General features: G+C 27.3%; 3 protein-coding genes across 4 annotated transcripts in view; 2 read left to right on the forward strand and 1 right to left on the reverse strand.

The window, feature by feature from the left end:
- Window positions 1-12103, reverse strand: part of LOC127286916 (junctophilin-1-like) — a 65441-nt gene extending 53338 nt beyond the window's left edge. The window contains exon 1 of one of the 2 annotated variants that reach the window (XM_051313560.1): window positions 11554-12103. The gene's annotated coding sequence lies outside the window, so the exon portion shown is untranslated. The remainder of the gene's footprint in view (window positions 1-11553) is intronic. The other variant, XM_051313561.1, reaches the window with a different exon arrangement.
- LOC127286942 (uncharacterized) overlaps window positions 1-21797 on the forward strand; it is a 184018-nt gene that overhangs the window by 14780 nt on the left and 147441 nt on the right. The gene's annotated exons all lie outside the window — the stretch shown is intronic.
- Window positions 17009-20629, forward strand: LOC127286940 (uncharacterized). Its single transcript, XM_051313608.1, has 2 exons — window positions 17009-17324; window positions 19175-20629. Exons 1-2 carry the CDS (start codon window positions 17215-17217, stop codon window positions 19713-19715), a joined length of 651 nt encoding a protein of 216 aa, XP_051169565.1. The 5' UTR covers window positions 17009-17214; the 3' UTR covers window positions 19716-20629.

Below are 21797 nucleotides of genomic sequence, written 5' to 3' on the forward strand. Positions count from 1 at the left end.
GGTATATATACTATACGTATATTCTTTGAATCTTCCGTTTCATTCATAATTCGCAATAACGCCCCCTTATTTTTATTTTTAATCCCTGCTATACTTCAATAATCTATATCTAATTTTAAATATATTTCTATATGATATATTATTATCTAATCTAATTATAAATATACTAAATGAAAACTATATTCCCCGTTAATATTTCATTGTGATATTACATTTTAGTATATAAAAAACAATTGATAATACATTTTTAATTTATAAAAAAAAATACCTATTTGTTTTTTTGAAAAGAATATTGTTTCAATAGTATCAAAGGCTAGTTTGAAATTAACAGAAAAAAAATATTGTTATAGCTTTGCTGATGCTTTTAAATAAACTCTCATAAAAATAGGAACAAAAATATATAAAGCAAGGGCATTTTTACATTGTGGACAAGATGTCTCATCTATACTCTGTTAAAGTTCACGTAATAGCCAAACTGCAACATCTCGAGCTGATATTTTGAGACAATCCTACCGTGCTACTGGCGACATAATTTCTCGTCCGTCACCGCATGTCATCATAGTTTACTGCAAATGAAACTTTCTTTCTTATGCATTTCAAAAGCATTTCAAGAAATATTGAGCTTTTCTGAAATATTGCCTTTGGGTTCTTTTATCATCATTCCGATATTTCTTTTTTTTTTTTTTTTATTGTCACTTTTATCGTCTTTGTTTTATATACATAAATCTTCTATATGTAAAAATTTCATATCTTGTTCCTATGACACATTTTCTTTTTTAGTAAAAAAATCAATTTTTTTGATTTTAATCAAATCTAACAAAAAAGGAAAAATAAACACCTAACAATAGAATTCTCTTCACTGACATATGATCCAAACCTGAAATAATCCCTTGAACAAGAAATAGCATAAAAGCATTATCTCACTCGTTATATATTGTCAGTGATTCCTGGGTTAGACTCTCTTTCTCTCTCTCTCGTAACATTGTCAAGCCAAATTCTGGCACTTGATTTGCAATGCAGATCGCTTTGTGATACCGGCATATCCGATAATGATATAATTCCGAGATTTACCAAAAAAAAAAAAAAAAATTGACAAATCACATGAAAATGAGAAAAAGAGGATCGAAATCAAATATTTTGCCGGGTAATAACATTTTTTTTTATATCCTCTTCTGTACGCAGAGCTTTATTAGGATTTGAAACTTGTGTGTTTTTTGATCCATGTCCCTCTCCCTCCTCCCCTCCCTCGCACTTGTTAAAATACTCCCTCGCAATTTGCGTCACTGGCGTCTTATACACTTGAGCCAATGCTACTATATTTACATAAACATACGTAAATATACGTTCGAATACAATACATACGTGAGCATGACTGCTTCAGTGAAAATTTAGAATCTCGCGCAACGATTTAATGAATAATAATAATAATATATAAAAACCTCGCACTATTATAATAAAACACTTTGAAAATGATCGCTTATTATTATTATTATTCTGGACATTCGGCACTTTCGAGGGTGGTGGGGGGGCAACTTGGGGTGGGGGCCTTGCCCTTCGCGAAAAAAAATAAAACTGGCCCGTGAAATAAATATTTGCGCGAAGAGACAAGTTCGGTTACCGACTCGACTTATTTGCTTCACCGCGGTTACTCCTTCATCTAAACTACTGCGTTACGCAACGCTTCTATAAGCATCCGTGATCTGCTCGGAATGTGGCCCCACATCGACTCGACCGGCGCACGAAAGCTCGTGTATAACCACGAAAAAGCTTTCAAAGTTCGAAGACGCTTTGACGAGTTGACGATGTCCTCGTGGGGCCTCACACCTGCGCGTCTATTCATCATTCGTATAAAATGTGGATCATATCAACGCATAAACGACGAGATGAGAAAATACGTATATATACAGAAAGAAAAACGTGAGCTTTTAAATCTTGTAATGAAAGTATTTCAAGATTATGTATATATATATATGGAGCAAAATTTCTGAATTGATTTGAATAGCAAAAATGTGAACATTGAATTAAAAAAAAAATCATAACTAATGTAGAAAAGGATGAAAATAATTTTTTCTAACACACGCACCGAAAGTACACCATTTCTTACCTGTGTAGCGGGAGAAAAGTATGTCTTTTCCGACTAGCGGGAGGGAAAGTTACATTCCCTCCCGGTGACGTCACTAAGCGGAAGGGAAAGTTACATTCCCTCCAGGTGACGTCACTGAGCGGGAGGAAAAGTAACTTTCCCTCCCGGTGATGTTATTATTAGGTATTAAATATTAATCAATGTATGAGCAATAGTGAATCTCAAACGTCTGGTACACCACCAGTAGTAACTATACTGCTACCAGTAACAATCACAGTAACCATAGTATCCACACTACTACGTTTGTACTTTCGGTATACGTGTATTAGAAAAAATAGTATGTGCAACTCGAGAGGAAAATGATTTTCCTCCCTAGATGCACAATATACTATTAAAAGGTTTTCAAAAAGGTCTTTTCCTCCACTTTGAATAGTACAAATATTTTTCTAAGACATTTAAAAGGGTATAGGGGGTTAAGCATGCAAACAGTGCCCTCGCATCTAATTAATTCCAATTGACACCATATATTGTTACCCCCATGAACAAAAAATTCTGTAGGGGAGAGTGGGGCAAAACCGGGTACCTTTTTGGAATTCTAGGTTTACAAAGAATCTATCAAATAAATTAGTTCAAATCTCGTTGAAAATTCTTCCTTGAACATTAGAGAATGAGAAAATAAGGTCGATTGCATGAAAAAAAATTTTCTAATCAATTTAAACCAGGTTTTTCAAAAAAAATGCAAAGTACCCGATTTTGTCCCGATGGTGGGGCAAAACCGGGTACTATCAAGAAAATATATAAATTATGGAATATTCTTGAACTTTTTGTATATCACTTACATTATAGAAAATAATTAATATTCAATAAATTTAATCTAAATATATTATATTAATAATAATGAATAACAGCAGTTAAATATTTTGAAACGAAATTTTTCATATTTTTATTAATTTTTTATCGTTTATTGATCAATATGGTAAATAATTGATATATCGAAAGTTAAACATCGATTTCGAAACATACATGTTAAATCTTTTTGAGACAAAATTTAAATATGTATAGTGTAATGCATTTAAATATATCCGATTTTGCCCCACCGTTTGATACTGGATTTTGCCCCGCACTGCATTTTTTAACAAAATATAAAATTTTCAGCTTATTGTTAATAATTTAACAATTACTTTTATTAAAAATTACTCGTAAATAAATGCTGAAAAAGATGTTATACTTGCACGGAGAAAAAAGATTTCTTTTATAAAGTAACTTTTACTACTTTCAGAGTAAAACTGGACCAACTCGAAGTTTCTGCGCATCTCTGGCAATTTTTACTCCAAAAATAGTAAAATTTACTCTAGAAATAGTAAAACTTACTACGGAAACAGTAAAATTTACTACAGAAATAATAAATTTTACTATTTTTGGAGTAAAAATTGCCAGAGATGCGCAGAAACTTCGAGTTGGTCCAGTTTTACTCTGAAAGTAGTAAAAATTACTTTTTCTTTTTCTCCGTGTGCCGAAACGAATATATCGACACAAAAAGTTTTATAAGTGATTTACTTTCGATAAAAAATGGATTTTCTTTTGATCTAAAATTTAAAAGTCGCATAAAATATAATAAATAAATTTTTATATAGTGGTTATATAATTAAAATGATGTTAGTTGTAATAGTAAAGATATATGTAATGGGTGACACAAATGGAAATACCTATCATGGAAAACTGGGGGTACCCGGTTTTGCCCCACTCTCCCCTAAGTATGCACCCTTAATACGCATTTTTGGGGGAGTTATGGAGGTGGAAAGAAAAAGAAAAAAACCTATTTTTCTCGAAAACTACGGAACCTATACCCATTACCCCTTTTTTGAATTTTTTTTTAAATGACCCTTTTTTCTTTATTTTTTTTACCACTCAAAATGAAGCTTAAAATGTATACTTTTAATAAACAAAGTGTCGATTTTTTGTTTTTGAGATATTAATTAATGTTAATAAAAAATGAAATATTTTACAATAAAATAAAGTTACCGTAATTCTAAACTTTCCAATTGAAAGCTTATGTAATTCCGCATCTAACGAGCCCTATCAGTGAAAGAAATTTTTCATAATTACTGCCATAATTCTTCTTGTAACATGGAACTGTTACTGTCATACAGTTTAAGTAATCCAACCAAACGAATAGTACTTCCAAAGAGCAAGATATCTGAATCAGACTTCACATGGCTAATATAACCTAACTTACCTACCAATTTTGATAGACTGTATAACCAATTCAACCAGAAATCTCAACTATAAATTTATGGCTGAAATTTCGATAGCATTTCTTTCCGTGTACCCTGAGAGAAAAGATTGGTTGGGGTTACCATTTTTGAGATGACCATTTTTAGTTAGTAAACTATACTGCTGCTAATTTATTAGTTGTGGTTACTATTTTTATTGGTTGGAATAACTATTTTATTAGTTGTTTTTACTAATTAGTTTGTTGGAATAACTATTAATTAGTTACTTCCCTTACTAGCGAAATGGTTATGCTTACTAACTAAATGGTAACAGTAATTAATATAAATTAGCAAAAACACTCTTATTAACGAAATGGTAATCGCAACCAATCGTTTCTCTCAGTGTCTATAAAGTATTTTTAATTAGTTAACTTATTAATTAATTAATTAATTTCTCGAAAACAAAATAATCGAAATTTCGTTTAATTTTGTAATTCTATTTCGACTTTTTTATTTACATTCCCATTTCCACTTCCACTTTTTCTAATTTTTCATTCCCACTTCCATTTTCACTTCCACTTTTTCTGATTTTCATTAACATTTCCACTTTTTCTAATTTTTATTCCTACTTCTATTGGAAAAATTAGAAAAAGTATAAGTAGAAATGGAAAGGAGAATGAAAATTACACTGAAAAAAATTCCTAACCCCCGTATACCAGGAATTAACCTATTTGCCTGTTTACGAGAGCTACATAACTGAATTGACTAGGATGCTTGGTTACGCTGACTAGATTTAAAGTTGCTATGGTTAATAGTTATTAATGCGAAGAAAATTTTTTTCAGTGTAGAAAAAGTGGAAGTGAGAATGGAATTACATAATCGACTCCCAGGAAAATCGTTTTGAAAACATATGGGTCAAATTTTTTTTCACCCTTTTATACAATACACTAAAACGTCAATCGAGAACAGACAAATGTGCAGTGCTGTTCTCGATTGACGCGATTTTTATCGCTCGAAAATAAAAACACTCAGGGCCGTATGAAGGGCCTTACGCAACAATGTGAATTCTATCTAGGGGATTTTCACTAGTGGGGCACTGAATCCACCTTAAATTTAAAAATCACAAGTACGACTTTGGCGTCAGTCATAACCTAAATTCTACCCGCTTCCCCACTTCCCTTCAAGTGTTCCCTTGCTCTGTTCTCGACTGACGTGTTCTCGATTGACGTTCTAGTGTAGTTATGATTCTTCAAAAATCCTATGTTCACATTCGACCAAAATTTTAATCCTCTTCCCCCTCTACAGTTTTTGATAAAAATTAATAATAATTAAGGTATTTATCTTATTATTATGATTATTATATTACCCATAGTGATAAATATTTTGCAAATTGCAATCCGATTTAAGAAATTTTTTTTTTTTATTAAATCACTACAGAAATTTTGCCTCATATACATCACAAAAGAATACATAATATGATATATGTGGAATTACATGAAAAGAAAATGAGATCAATTTTGTTGTAGCAATAAAATTTTGGTTGTCCCAATCAAACTTTGGTTAAGACAACGAAATTCATTTATTTTTCTTATTTATTAGATTGTGTATAAACTAAAATTTAATTTATAAACTAAAATTTTTAACACAGCCTTTGTCAAAATTATCAGAGTAAAAAAATTTAAGTCAGTCTTGAAATTAAGACTAATCTTCATTTAAACTGAAAATTTTTCATACATAAAATGTTTACAAATCTAAATAAATAAATGTTTTATATTATGAATTGATTCTCTGTGAGTATTTTCACTTAAAAAAATCATAAATATAACCTAATCTCTCGTGGAGCGACGCATATGATTTTATTCACTTCTAAAATATTTTTTGATTGATCATTTAATATTTTTTATCATAACTTGATCTTAATAAAAATGTTTCTTCTAAAATTTGTATAGCATTTGATGCAGGTATATTATTTAATATTATTATACGTATTAAGATAAGACAGAAGATCAGTTTAGAGTGAAATGAGAAACCGCGCCTGAGGCAGTAAAACTATAGAGATTGTCTTAAAATTCAAGATAGATGATAATAAATATCAGATGATCTATCAGATAATGAAAGAACCGATGATGAGATATATGATTTTTTTTATATACGAGATAAGAAAATAAATAAATTTGTGTGAGATATTAAAATATAAGATGCAAAATTTTGTGCGAAATCATTTATAAGATATAAGAAAACATCTAAAGATGAAAATTATATTTTCATCTGTTATATACAAATAAAGGAGGTCATCCGTGAATCATCCAAGCCTGAGATAAAATATGATTTTTAAGGATGAAATAAAAGATTACAATGGAACAAAAAAAGGAAGATTTTAAAAACATAAAATGAAAGTCCACCCAAGAATGAAATAAAATATAACAATGCGGAATAAAATAGAAGATCATTAAAATATATAAAGATGGAAGATGAAGGAAGCAAGTTGAAATATAAAAGATCACATATGAGAATGGAACGCGAAATCACCGCGGAAAATATGACATATAAACGAAATAACATTTCCAATCAGAGCGTATAGATATAAAATGTAAATCGTGCAAAGAATTGAAAATTCTTATTAGGCTTGTGTGTGATTACTGAAAAGGAATAGATGCGGGTGGAACCGGAAATTGATTCGAGATCGAGAGAGGAAGGGGTTACAGGATAAATTTATTATTCATAGGTGGATTTGAAGCTTAGCAGATAAGTTCTCTCTCTTTCTCTCTCTTATTGCGAGCAGGGTCTTTCGTCGCGACGCTCACCAGGCGCCGTGGCTAGCTAGACGGTGCTCTAGCTCTCTAACGAAGAAAATGAAGCTAGCTAGCTAGCCGGAGCGTCTATTTTTATCATGGGGTAGGGAATTGTTCCTTGTCCCGACCACGAGGCGCAGCTAGTGTGGCCCGCAGAAGCACGTTCGCCAATGCGACCGGGTTCAAACCATTTATAAATAGTAGGTGTCACGCCGAGAGAAAATCGGCGAAGATGCCGGATACCATGTGTCGCATCGGGCATTACGCCACATTAAACTGGAATTATTGATGATCGATGCACGTATCGATCTAGAATATCGTCAAACGGACTCTCTCGTGTATTATTACAATGTCAATTTTGAAAATCAATTGCTGATTGTTTGCGCGCTATATGGTTGAATTTGTCCGGAAATGACGAGGCTAAATTATGAGATGTGATATATATATATATATTTCATCAAATGTTCATTATTTTATATATCAGTTCCCTGAAGCTTTTCGTACTATAAAAATTGAAATTCCAAAATTTTATGAAACAATAAATTTTTCTTTTTCATCACACCAAATTATTTTATTTCGATATCAATATAGATTTGGAGATATTTTTGATAATATGTCTAATACTTTTAAATAAACATTTTTATTATTTAAAATACACTAAAACGTCAATCGAGAACAGACGAATGTGCAGTGCTGTTCTCGATTGACGCGATTTTTATCGCTCGAAAATAAAAACACTCAGGGCCGTATGAAGGGCCTTACGCAACAATGTGAATTCTATCTAGGGGATTTTCACTAGTGGGGCACTGAATCCACCTTAAATTTAAAAATCACAAGTACGACTTTGGCGTCAGTCATAACCTAAATTCTACCCGCTTCCCCACTTCCCTTCAAGTGTTCCCTTGCTCTGTTCTCGACTGACGTGTTCTCGATTGACGTTCTAGTGTAATAATTTTGTATTGAGAAAAAAGTAATTTATTTTTTATTGTATGACTAATGACCGATTGACCAAATATACCTGTCAGCCAAAAGAAAATGCCAATTAGTTGACTCTCCCTCTTTCTTTAATGAATTGAAATCTATTTTAAAAAATATATTAGTCATTAATCTTAATCACTCGAGTAGTATTGTATATATATATATATTTAATACAATTGTTAAGTTGTATATAAAAATATATATTTTAACCTCTATATATTCTTTCTCGTATACGCGATAATCTCGTTTAATTTTGCTGAGGATTTTTTTTTCTCCTTTTGCATCTACTTGAGAAAATTTATCAAGTATTTGAAAAATTTCCTCGCGTTGCAATATTCAACGTAATTCCTATATATTTCTCCATCACATTTTCGTTTTATTGCATTTTTTTTTCTTTCCTATCGAATTGATTGAATTTTACCCGTTTCCGCGTTACCCTTCGACCTAATATTATCTCAATTTCTCTTTGTCTATTTACGCCTCAATTCTCTTTACCTTGAAGATCATCCTACCATCTATTTACTTTTTTCTCAAGTGTATGCCTCGTTTTATATATATAATATTGTTCTTTATTTTTACACTCGTAAATATTTTCGAATTTTATATAAAATTTTTCCACTTCATTCATCAATTATTATTTATTGGATCATATATACTGGATGATATATGAGAGAAAATTTTCTCATTTTTTTTATGCAATAAAATCTCAGAAAATTTTTTTTTCGTTATACGAGAGAGAAACTTTATGCCTAAATTGAATATTGACCTAAATAATATTTACCCTCTTATTCGTATCTCTTATAAAAATGCGAATGTTTCGTTCTGATAGCCAAACTTTTCGAATAAAACTTCTCCCCCGTATCTTAACGCAGCAGTAAAGAAATCGAATCATTTGCATTTAGGTCCCTTATTTAATAGCAAGATACATCAGATAATTTTGGTTTTACAAAATTTATATATATATATATATATATATGTATATATTTATGTATCGGAGGTTCAAAGTTTCTTCTACAACTATTTCATACACTAAAAAATATTTTCGTATTCAATTAAGAGGGATTTTTTTAAATAATTAAAAGAATTTTGTTTATCAAAAAAAGTAGGTTTCTCTAATTCACAACAATTTGTTTTTCATTCAATTTTGTATCGAAATCGGTCAATAAAAATAAATTAAAAAAAAAAAAAATGAGTTATATGGAAAATTTGAAATTTAATTACGTATTAGAATTCAAAAAATAATTCAATATTTGAGAAAATTTCAATTTCCAAAATACCTGTATTTTATGATTATTTAATTTTTTAAAATAATTCAATTTAAAGAAAATTTTTTTTTAAATCAAATACTTTCAATACTTTCAAGGGTATTGGAACCCCTCCCACCCCCTTAAATTTCTTTAATTTATTTATTTATAAAAAAATGAGAAAAATGATATATTTTGATTTTTATTAAATTGAAAATTTCTCAAATTAAGTCAAAGTAAAATGTATTTTTGTAATCAAAGGATAAAAATAAAATCTCTAAATTTTTAAAAATACTTTCTTTTGTTTGAAAAAAATAATTTCTTACTTTTTATAAGCAAAGAGATTTTTTTTCAATTTCATGAAAATTGAAGTTAAAATAATTTTCTTCCATTCAAATTTTTTTTCTCAATCAAAAATTTAAAAAAAAAATTCATTTTCAGTAATGGAAATTTTTTTTTTGATAAAAATACCATTTAAATTTTACACCTATAGAGAAAAAATATATTTGCCTTAGAGCTAAAGAAATATTTGTTGCAAAAAATTTTATTTAGTTGAAATAAATATATTTTTATTTAATGTAAAAAAAATTACTCTCTAAATTTGAATTAGACACTTTTGACTAATTCAACTGCACCGATTATGTTCTTTCTAAGTCTGAATCAGTGATATTTCATTGATTAGCAGTAGAAATCTACTAATTGCCATTGCGAGAATTGAGCAATTGATAATTAGTAGAAATTTACTGATTCAATTAGTAAAATATCAATTACTGATTGAATCAGTAATATAAATATATGGCGGCGGCCGCAAAATCGAATGATTTAACAGTTAATTTTAAAGATCATGTGAACTACAAATTACTGATTTACATAAGTTATTTTCTATTGCTTGCATATTCACTAATTATATTAGTAAATTTCAAAAAATAACTGAAATTTCAGTTAAAATGAAAAGTACTGATTGAATTAGTAAAATTTCTACTGATTCAGATTTAGAGAGTTAGTTAGAAAACTAATAATTTATTTAGTAAGGCAACTATTTCAATTAGTAAACTTTAATCAATAAATAAGTAGCTTTTTACTATCAATAAGTCATTTCTGACTAAAAATTAGTCATAACGGTTACTAATTCATTCAATAAATTAATTGGTGCATTTGAATTAGTCAAAAGTGACGAATTCAAAATTAGTGAGTATATTTAATTTGAATAAAAAGTTCTTTAAAACACAATTTTTTTATAATCAAAGTATTTTTTTTTTAAATTGAAAGTATTTTCTCTGATAAAATGATTTTTTATTTACAACAAAATTTGAAAGAACTTGAAATGTTTTATTTGAACCAAATATAATGTATTTAAGTTAAATAAACGTATATTTATCTCAGAGCCTACTAGTCCATTTATTTGGTGTAAATAAAAATTTTATTTCTCATAAATACAATTTTTTATTTAAATCAAATAAAATTTATTTGGCTCTGAGACGAATATATCTTTTCTCTTTGTGTAAAAAACCATTTGAGAAATTATTGCCTTTTAGCAAAACTTGGAAATAATATTAAAAAAAAAAAAAGAAAAAGAAAAAAAAACATGAATATTTGGAAAGAAAATTTTTTTGAAAAAATCAACACTCAACAGTTGAAGAAAAAAGTTGGAAACTCTCATTATTATTTGCATGTATACGTTTTGAAGCTACATGTGTCGTTCTTGTTCACCCGTGTCACGAAGTACGAAGCGCAACCTTAGCCCCATTGTACGGGGATCCAGGTAAATGACTTTTCGGCTCAATTTCAGCTCGAGTTACCTGGCACGATTCTCCGCGTTCACTTTTGTCGGGCATTCGACCCGCGAGACGACAAACGGCCACCTACTACTTTTGCGAGCGCATAAACCGCAGCCTATGATCTGTTTTTAAAATGCGCGCCGAATCATTGTGTCAAACAAGTATATATATATATATATATATATATATATATATACCCACAAGAAAATTCGTTCAAGAAAACATCAACGATGCAAAATTTATATATTCTAAAACTATTGTCATCAGCCAAGAGGAAAACTTGAAGATATATTTTTGTAGGGGACACATTGTAATTTGTGGACCAAAAAAGAAATATCATCTTTTAGATGATTTTAAAATATAAATCTCGTCCCTATATATTTTGGATTATTTCATTTGCAAAAAAAAAAAAAAAAATTATAATAAAACGCACTTAATGGGGGATAAATTTTTTCAACTTCAAACCTTTTTCAATGTTGTTTTCCACACGAACGATCGATCCACGACGAATCCACGAGACACGTGCATCCATTTTTCGCGCACTCACTTTTCGGAGTTGAATCGATGATTTCTTAATTTAATTTAATTTCTTTTCTTTTTTTTGAGGAAATAAATTTTTATTGACACTCAATTGAAGGTGAGAAGACACTTGAGAAAGATGTGGTGTACATTGATAAACTCCAAAAAGAAGAAGATAAAGAGGAAACCACTGGTCGATCGCTCAAGAAATACGGATATGTAGTACCGTGGTTTTGTGGTTGATCTGCGCCTTGAAATTTTGTCATCGATGAGCCGATTTATGTCTTGTTGATTATCGTGTTCGTATTTATATTTGAGATTGTTGTTTTATTTTGCTTTTTTTTGTCCGTTTTTCTAAAGATTTTTTTTTATTTTTTTTATTATTATTATTGGACTTTATTTTGAACGTTGACTAGCGCGAAGGAAAACGGGGTCGAACGTCAGGGTGGTGGCATGATTGCGACTACCTTGTCGGCGCTGCCCTCACGGCGACAGCGTCGCGACGCCTCTTCGTGAAACACATGCGCTGTTCAATACCGGCCACTAATATAGGATCGCTTAAAGTTTTTTTTTCATCATTCACATATTCACCCCGTCGGCATTGAATCACACTTTTTTCCCAACAGAGCCATTGATTTTTATAACGAAAAGTTTTTTTTTTTTTTTGAATTACAAAATTTTGTTATTTTGATTATTACTGATTTAATAATTATATTATCGATTTTTATTAGAATTTTGACAATTGTCTCTCGATTCTAAATTATAGAAAAAACCAAATAAATCCGTATTTTAGAAAATTTCATTCAAAAAAAAAAAAATTTCTCAGTTTTCAAAAATATTATTTATTTTAAAGTTATATACATATTATGATTATTTTTTTCAAATTATAATTCGATGAAATTTTTGTATCTTCTTAATTATAAATTAATTTCCCTCACAGAAATATTTTCTTTGAGTTAAGTATCTACCTAAATGTATATTTGTCTCAGAGCCTACTAACCTATTTATTTGTTTCTAATAAAAAATGTTATTTGTCTGATATAAAATTTTTATTTAAACTAAGTGAAATTTCATTTAAAACAAATAAAACTTTATTTAAAATAAATTTTATTTAGTTTTTAATTTTTTTATCACAAAAAAAAATTGGTTAAATTTTTCATGTTAGCAACAGCATAAACAAAGATAACGAGTATTGCAAAAAAGATTGAAAATCAAAGATGACACTCTTTCAGTATTTTGTCTCGTATTTGAAGAAAAAGAAGCTAAAAATTTATTTTATTATTTATAATTGTTTGTTATGAATACTAGAACAGAAACTATTTTTCATTTTTGCCTTCTGTAAAATTTTATTAATAATATCAGACCGTTCGTATTTACCCCGGAAAAATTGGAAAACCGGGGTAAATCCGAACGGTATTTTCAATAATTTTTTCTTATTTGATTACACTATTATTTTAACGTTATAAAAGTACATAGAAAAAAGTTTTTCTTCCTATATGTATCCTCGTTAGTAATTAATAAGCAGAAACTTAATCTCTGTTATCTCGAAGGAGTGTTCCACTTTTTTTGCCAAATGGTTTGGTGAAAAAAGTTTTTCAGGATCTTAATAAAATTTGGTATTCCAGGGTTTTTGGGGTCGCTGATTACCAATTTGAAGTTATATATGATGCATTATTACATAATAGGTTTATTATCGTATTTTTTTTGAGTTTTTATATAAGTTTAACAATTGCAATACTTTAAATTTATTTTCCCTAAGATTTTTCTGAAATACAGTGGCGTTCGTATTTACCCCGGTATTTTAGGAAAGTTGCAAAGTATCGAGGTAAATACGAACGCTAAGTTTCCTGCGATTGTAATTTATCAAAAATTTTTGCTACCTCATAAAATTGTTCTATGGAAGTAAAGTAACAACTTCTTGCACCAGAATACCGGAAGTATTGTCTTTGAAAAGAAAAAACTTATGTTATTATTGAAACTTACTAAAAGCTTTCGGATTTACCCCGGCTGACCCTAAATATTTATTTGTTTTAAATAAATTTTATTTATGTTAAATCTAAAATGTTATTTGTACTAAATAATTTTTTTTTTTATTTAAAACAAATAAAAAGTTATTATAGGTTCTAAAACAAATATATTTTTATTTGTCTGAAATAAACGTCAATAAAATATTACTGATATTGCGATTAAGTTTTGGAAAATTTCTACCTTTATTTATTTTCATTATTAATAAATTTATCGATTTTTGTGCGACACTTTGCTTCATTATAAATTCATTTAATTACTTTTTAATTATCTTTTTTTGGCACTTGTAGTAATTAATTTAATGAAATTAAATATTAAAATATTTTTTCTCGAACTTTTTCGTAATTTTTTTAATTAAATTTTTCTTTTTAGTATTTTAAAATGATTTTAGAAAATACGAGGTCTTAAAAAAATTTGATAATATCCCCACACATCACTTGTCGCATAACATTGGCAGCACTATTTTAATATTCTAATGTTACAGCAATATTGCGAAAATAATAATTTTAATATTGAGGAAATTTTTATAATATTGCTATATTCTCAAGTACTATGAAGAAAATTTAACTTTGATTTTATAAAGTATTTGAATTTATCCACTATGAGAAATGTAGATATTTTTTAGAATAAATTTTTATCATCTAATGAAAACTTCATATAATTTATCAACAGTAAATTATAGAACTAAGTCGATATTGGTTTTTAAATATTTGCTGCTTTATCAACAGCGTTTAGTGAACTATTTGAATTTCTCTCCACTTGATGGCAGCAGCGCTCAATTTAAAATTAAACATTTAATATAATAATAATAATAATAATAATAATAATAATAATAATAATAATAATGTCATCTATGCTCTACAATCGTAAATACTTATATAAGTTTCTTGAGTAAGACTAGGGTTGATACAGGTCAGGGAATTCTGGAAAACTCAAATGTAGAGGAAAAAATATGAAAATTTAAAAACTTAAAAATTTACAACGTATGCGTTTTATAATGTAATATCTTTTCTTAAAAATTGAGAAAGTTGGAATTTTTTCATAATTTCAAAATTTTGTAATTTAATTCCTAGAATGTTTTTCATAATTTTCAAACTTTTACAAAAAAAAAAAAAAAAAAAATGAAAGTTGGGAACTTTTTTCGGAAATAGAGTTTATTGAAGTTAATTTTAGGTATTTATAAATCCCACGTGAATAAAATTCTAATTTATGCTTGTATTATTACTATATTATTAGGTATTTATATTTATTTAAGACTCAATATTTAGTTAATGAATATATAATATTTATTACATTAAAAATTTTTTTTTACTATATTTTTTGAATTAATTTAAGAATTTATACTGCTAAAAATAAGTAAAAAACGAAAAATTTAAGTTTATTAAGTTGTTTTGAAAATAGAATAAAATTACAGAACACCATTTTCAAAAAATTGATAAATATTATGTGAATATATTGTTTTATCAAATTATTAAAGTGCGATAACAATGTATTATGCGATATTTTACTATATAAAGATAAATTATTTCAATTCTAAAACACAATATTTTCCACGTACCCTTTGGTAGTAATTTTGAATAGTTATGAAAAAAAGTATAGTATGATGAAATTTTAAATTAATATTTCTTATCTATTTTAAAGTTTTGAAATATTTTAGTGACAGAGAAAAAAATAAAATTTTATAGCAGAAATTGAAATTATAATTTTCATTTATTATGAAAATATATAATTGAGAAATAAATAAATGATGGAGAAAATCATTTATAAGTTATAAAAAAAAATGTTATATTTGCAAAGTCATGATTTTATTTTTAAGAATGTGAAATTATTATCATTTTTACATTTCTAATAAATGACGTATATATTGCGTTATGAGAAATTGAATCGTATTAGTGATGCAAGTTATAGTTTAATTTACGAATTTGTAAATAATCATTTCACTGGCGTATACATTAGGCAATAATTGAAAATTGATAAGGACACTTAAGTTTAAGGCTTAGCAACATATTATTTAGATCCAATAAATGCGGGAATTCCCGCGATTTAAAAAAAATTTGTCAAAATATTTTTCAATGAAGTAACAATCAAGATGTGTATGTCAATTATTCTTTTACTAAATCATTCTATATTTCAATTTACAACATTTGAAACTTTTCTTCATTTACGGTTAATTGAAAAGTATCAAATTGCAACGAATTGATATCCAAAATATGAATCAAATAAAAAATTGATACAAATTTTAGTCTCAATTTGATACTTTCAAGAAAACACTGTGAATTTACATTGTAATAGAGGAAACAACAATTTAATTAAATATTTTAAAAAATATATTTCTAAAAATATTTTTCCGGAAGCACCTTTCTGTTTATAATTTCTTTTTTAGTACCCGTGCAGAAAATTTGACCGGGCCGTGATCGGGCCCAGACCAGACAAGATCGGGGCCACATCTGGCAACCTGATCTGGGCCTGATCGAAATGAAACAGGGAACCCGACCGGGGCCATGCCAATTTGCCCGATCTTATAGTAATTGTAATTTTCAATAAATTATAATTACACAGAAAATTAAAAGGCATTAAAATAAGCTGCAACGCTTATTATTTTAATCCAATTTTGCTTATTTTCATACCAAAATGGATTAAAATAAGCAAAATTGGATTAAAATAATAAGCGTTGCAGCTTATTTTAATGCCTTTTAATTTTCTGTGTATTTATCTCCAATTAATTTTAATTAGTGACTCACTATTTGCTTATGAATTAGTAAAATTTTACTAATTATTAGTAACTTTTACTAACAATTAGTAAAATTTAAGAGAGATTCACTTTTTACTTTAGAATTAATTAAATTTTACTATAATTCATAAGCAAAACGTGAGTCATTAAATCAATTTAGAAAACATTTTTACTAATTCAAATTTAGAGAATAAAAAATGTCATAAAATGCTATAATTGTATTTTCACTAATTTTTAAAAAAATTTTAAATATGGCAACCAGGTCTGGCCCTGGTCGGGCCCATATAGAAATTTACTAACCCGGGGCCAGAACAAAAAATCGGTAATCGGGATGAAAAGTGTCAATTTCTGCACGGGTATGTATATTTTAAGGAAGAAATTTATGTTATGAGTTTAAAAGTGAATATTTTTTTTACTTTGTTTTTCATTTGTCGAAAAGAATAATATAGTGAAAATCGAGAAGAAAATTTTTATTTGATGATAATTAGATAATTTAATTTTATTATTAATTAAAATTTAAGAAATTATAAATAAATCAGTAATCGGAGCTTTTACATGACACATGCATATTAAACATTGATAATATCTTTTTTTTTATCATATCTGTATAGATTTCAAAGCAAAATCAGTTTCAATGAAGAAACGGTCAGTTGCTTCCTGCAATTGATCAATTAAAGATCTGAATAAACATTAGTGTCTTTCAAATAATATAGTTTAATAATAATAACAACAACAAAAAATAAAGCTGCAGCAGTCTCTCTTTTTCTCATATTTAAGAGCCTAAACCATTCTCTATATAAAACGGATTAGAGTGCAGAGACCCTTGTGCACGCCTCAGGTTTCAACCGGTAATGGAATTACATTCGCCTTTCTCGCCGGAATTGATTTCCATTTGCGAGCAAGCCTCAGTTTTTCAAGAAATGTCCCTGGAACGACATCTCAGAGACACAGCATCTTCCCCGTAGGTTTTCTTTTGATCGTATTTCTTATAACTCTTTTTTTATATATACATACAGGCGTGATTTCTAAACTCTTGAAAAATATCACCAACTTCTTAATACTTGATATAAAGAATTTTCCCTACTACTTTTCTGATCTGCTCAAGTTTTATCAAAGTTTTATGCTTCCGTGTATAAATTTATCTCGACTATGAGGAACTATAAATTTGTCCCAAAACTCGAGAGAAAGAAGTGAAGCTACTGTTTTTCAAAGTTTGACAGGTTCGTGATATCTATCATATCGTCTTTCTCTTTTTTGCTTTCGGCTAAAAATGACTGGAGAATATCTTTGATTTGAGGACAAATAAAATATAAAACCAATAGATATCGAGTATATTTCTCTTTCCTGTTTATTTTTCTTTCTTTTCTTCTTTTTCTATTTTTATTTACTTATCCATTTTTCTTACTTAGAAAAAAAAAGAAAACAGTAAAAATGTTTTCTTCTTAATCTAAAATAATTATATATTCATTGATATTATCTTATTTTTCTGCGAGTTATAATTAAAATAAAGATAAAATTTGATCTTGTAATCTTTCATTTTAATAAATCATAAGACATTTTTAAAAACAGGTTATTTCTTGATTAAGATAAGTAGTTTTAATATGGTGATATAAATTAAAAATTTCATTTTTTCAAAATAATATTATTTAAAAAAATTGTCATTTTAAACACCAATATATAATGTAAATATTTTTAATTATATTTTTTATTTCTTCAATTACATAATTTATACGAAATGATATTTTTTTTTTAAATTTTTAATATATATATATAATATTTTGAACGGCAGTCAAATATGGAAGCTTCTCCCCGTTTATATAATTAATTTCCATAAAGCTCATTAATTAAAACGTGCTTTGAAATAACAGCAGATCCTCAAGAGAGTAGGGAAAATCTCTGCTTTGCATGAATCATTTTACATTTTTAATTAAGTTCCTTTATTGGTAGCAATTGTTTTAATTTCAACAGTGAAACGACTGTTTTCCATTGCAACACATAAATGCACATTCCCCCGTCGATAATTGTTTCGTGTGACAATATTAATTTTTTTTTTTTTTTTTTTTTTTTGTTCATCATAAATAAAGTTTAATTCAAATTGCTATTTTATTCAGAAATAATGTTTCAATTTGGAAAACTACGATAATATTTCCTTGATGTTTTTATTCAAAATTTTTTTAATTATTTATGATTATTAAGCATTTTTTAAAAAAATTTTAAATAATAATATTTTTGCCTTGAAAATTTCGATTGTGCATATAATGATCTGGACGTATGTTTAATATTTTCGGGCAAATGAAAATTCATTGAAAATATAACCGCCACATATAAATAGGGGAAAGATAAATTTAATTCCGAGGAAAAAAAAAATAAGCGGAAACGAATATATGAGAAGATTATAATTATCTTCATCCCGATTTTAGGGTGATTAATTTTTTCAATGAGAATTTATTTTTACATTGAGAATTGACAAAAATATTTTCGTTTGATAAAATAAGTGGTAAAACAAGTTTTTTGATAAGTGCAACAAAATTACTGGAATTAAAAAATTTTTTTTTAATTTAAATGAAATAATCAAAAATTTTGTGCAGTTTATATTTATTTATTTATTCGTTTCAGAAAAGTTTGGTTTTACAATATATAATATCAATCAAATATATTTTGTTGTCAATGAAAAAACATTTTTCTCTGTGTATTTGAAAATATCTTTTATTCCAATATAGAGAAAAAAGAATTTTATATTTTTCCTCGGGAAAGAAGTTTATTTTCTTTTTTTGCTAGAAAAAAAAACAAACAGAGAATTTGTTTTTAAAGGGAAAGCAGTATTCTGGATAAAATTGGTCTTTTGAGAACGACCTTTAGAGCCCTGGATTTACAGGATCCAAAGCCACAGGATAATATCTTCATCCAGCAGCTTGAAAACGAGAGAACGATCCCAGTGTTCGAGAATAAATATGGAAGCATTGAAACGAAGAAGGATTTCAATATTGTAAGGAATAGGATAAGTCGGGAAAAAAGTTTTAAAGAAGAAGAAGAAGAAGAAGAAGTTGAAGAAATAGAAGAAGAAAAGCTTCGGTCAATATCCCTCGATGAAGTTGCTTGGCATGATACACTTGACGATTGTTGGCTCATCATTTACGACTATGTTTACGATTGTACGGATTTTGTCAAGAATCATCCTGGAGGACAGGATATTCTACTCGAGTATGCAGGACGAGATGCCACACTAGCGTTCATTGGCACCGGACACTCCAAAGTAGCCAAACAGATTCTTGAGCGATATCTAATTGGTGAACTTCCTCTTTCGGAAAGAATATTTCGCACTCCAGATGGTGTAAGAATAGTGGATTTTTGATTTTTTTTTTTTTTTTAATCAATCGTGAGCTGGTAATTTTAAAACATATAAACAATCTACATAAATGATACGCATTCCAAAAATTAGAATTATCCAATTAGCACAATTTCAATCATATGTTGACAAATTAATAAATTAGTATTATTTAACCAAATTTTCGTTTGTAAAAAAAAAAAAAATTTTTAACATTCTAATATTGCTGATTTTAATTTTTTTATTTAACTATATGAAATGAGTAAGTTTAATAATAATTTGACAGAGTTTTTAATTAAGAGGATAATATCCCGAAACTTGAAACTTTCGTATAAAATTTTAATACATAGTGAAAAGTTAAAACTTGTAATTGTACTTTTGTAACTTGTATAAAAAGCAATTGTTAGAAGGCGGAACTCTTCAACTTTCCTTCAACTTGGTTTAATGAAAATTTCTCCAAGCTATAAAAATTTGGTTGTATATATAACATTTTTCTAAATTTTATTTATTTGGTTCTAATTTTTGGGAAAAAATTACTAATTTCTCGCTGATTCAGATTTATTTAGATATTATATTTATTTCACATTAATTTCAACGAGAGTATTTATTATATAATAATAATTATTATTAATAGTAACTGTAATATTACTAGTAGAAATTTTTAATAGTAACATTATTGCTTTCATTATTGCACTATTTATTAAAACAGATTACTTTTATTATATATATTCTACATCATCGTATTTATTTTATGAGTGGAAAAATTTTTTACTTAATGTAGAACATATTGTATATATAGATGACTTGACTTTATAATATGAAAGTATATCTAATTTTAATATCACATTGTCTGCAAATATTTTTTAACATTAATTATAACAATTTTCACATTTGTAAAAAAATATAGAAAAATATACTTCTGAATTTGTAATTTACAATCTGTAATTTATTAGATGGTGAGACTAAATATTAAAAAAAAAAATGGTAAAAAAAGTTTATTTTTAAAGTGGCAAAAATGCTTACCCTAGAAAATAAATTATTTATGAATTAAAAAATTATTATATTACCATAACTACAAGAATATGAAAATAAAATTATGGAAACAATTATTTGGAAACAAAATAAGATGATGATATAATATAACTCTTTTTAATTGTTATAAGATAAGAATTATGTAAACTTTCAAGTGTCATTATTAATATTTCTCAAACAAAAGTTGCTTTCGTATTCATGACGTATTGATTCTTTGCACATAACAATATTTATCAATTTTTTAATATTTTTTTACTGATAATATTCTTCTACTGTACAGTAGGTTAATTTATGTATTTTATTTATTTTTATTACTATTTTAATTATTATTATTATTATTATTATTATTATTATTATTATTATTATTATTATATTATTATTATTATGTGGATTACACCCTTAAAAGAAGGCATTTTTTAAATACAATTTTCTTTCTCTGGGTATAGTTATTCTAGTTTTTTTTTACTTTTGGTTTTCTAAATTTTTATATGATTTACTTTTGAAACATTTAGTGAGTATTTTTGATTTCGTCTATTTGTTATTCTGTTCATCTGTACTTCTTAAACTTTTTATTTGACTATTTTCCACTTTTATTTTGCATAATAAATTATTCTATACAGTAGGTATACCAATTCGTAAGATGTTTATGCAGTTTGTGGGTTTTAGTTTTATCTTCAGTGTCTCAACTAACCACAATTAGATTCAATTTCAAAGAGGATTATTGTATTCCTTTTTTTTTTTGTCCTAGAAAAGATTTCGAAATAAGTTTGTAATGTTGGACAAATCCTCTTTACATAATTTTGAAGGTCGCGCGTTAAGAAGATAATAATAGAATGTTTAATTGTAAATTATTTATATATTCTTTTATTTATTATGAAATATTTAAAAATAATTATGTGATATATCAGTTTCAATATTTCCTCGAACGAGGTACTCACCACTACTTTGATTTCATTATTACTAAATAACTTTAAGTTTCGAATTTCCTTGCAATTTTTCTTGACATTTTCTACTTTCACCGTTTCATTAATCTTATTAGAAAGTTTATTATATATGATAATTATATATAGTAGGTGC

The sequence above is a fragment of the Leptopilina boulardi genome, unplaced genomic scaffold, assembly GCF_019393585.1.
Source record: "Leptopilina boulardi isolate dan_hultmark-lab unplaced genomic scaffold, ZJU_Lbou_2.1 LbouV2_366, whole genome shotgun sequence".
NCBI lineage: Eukaryota > Metazoa > Arthropoda > Insecta > Hymenoptera > Figitidae > Leptopilina > Leptopilina boulardi.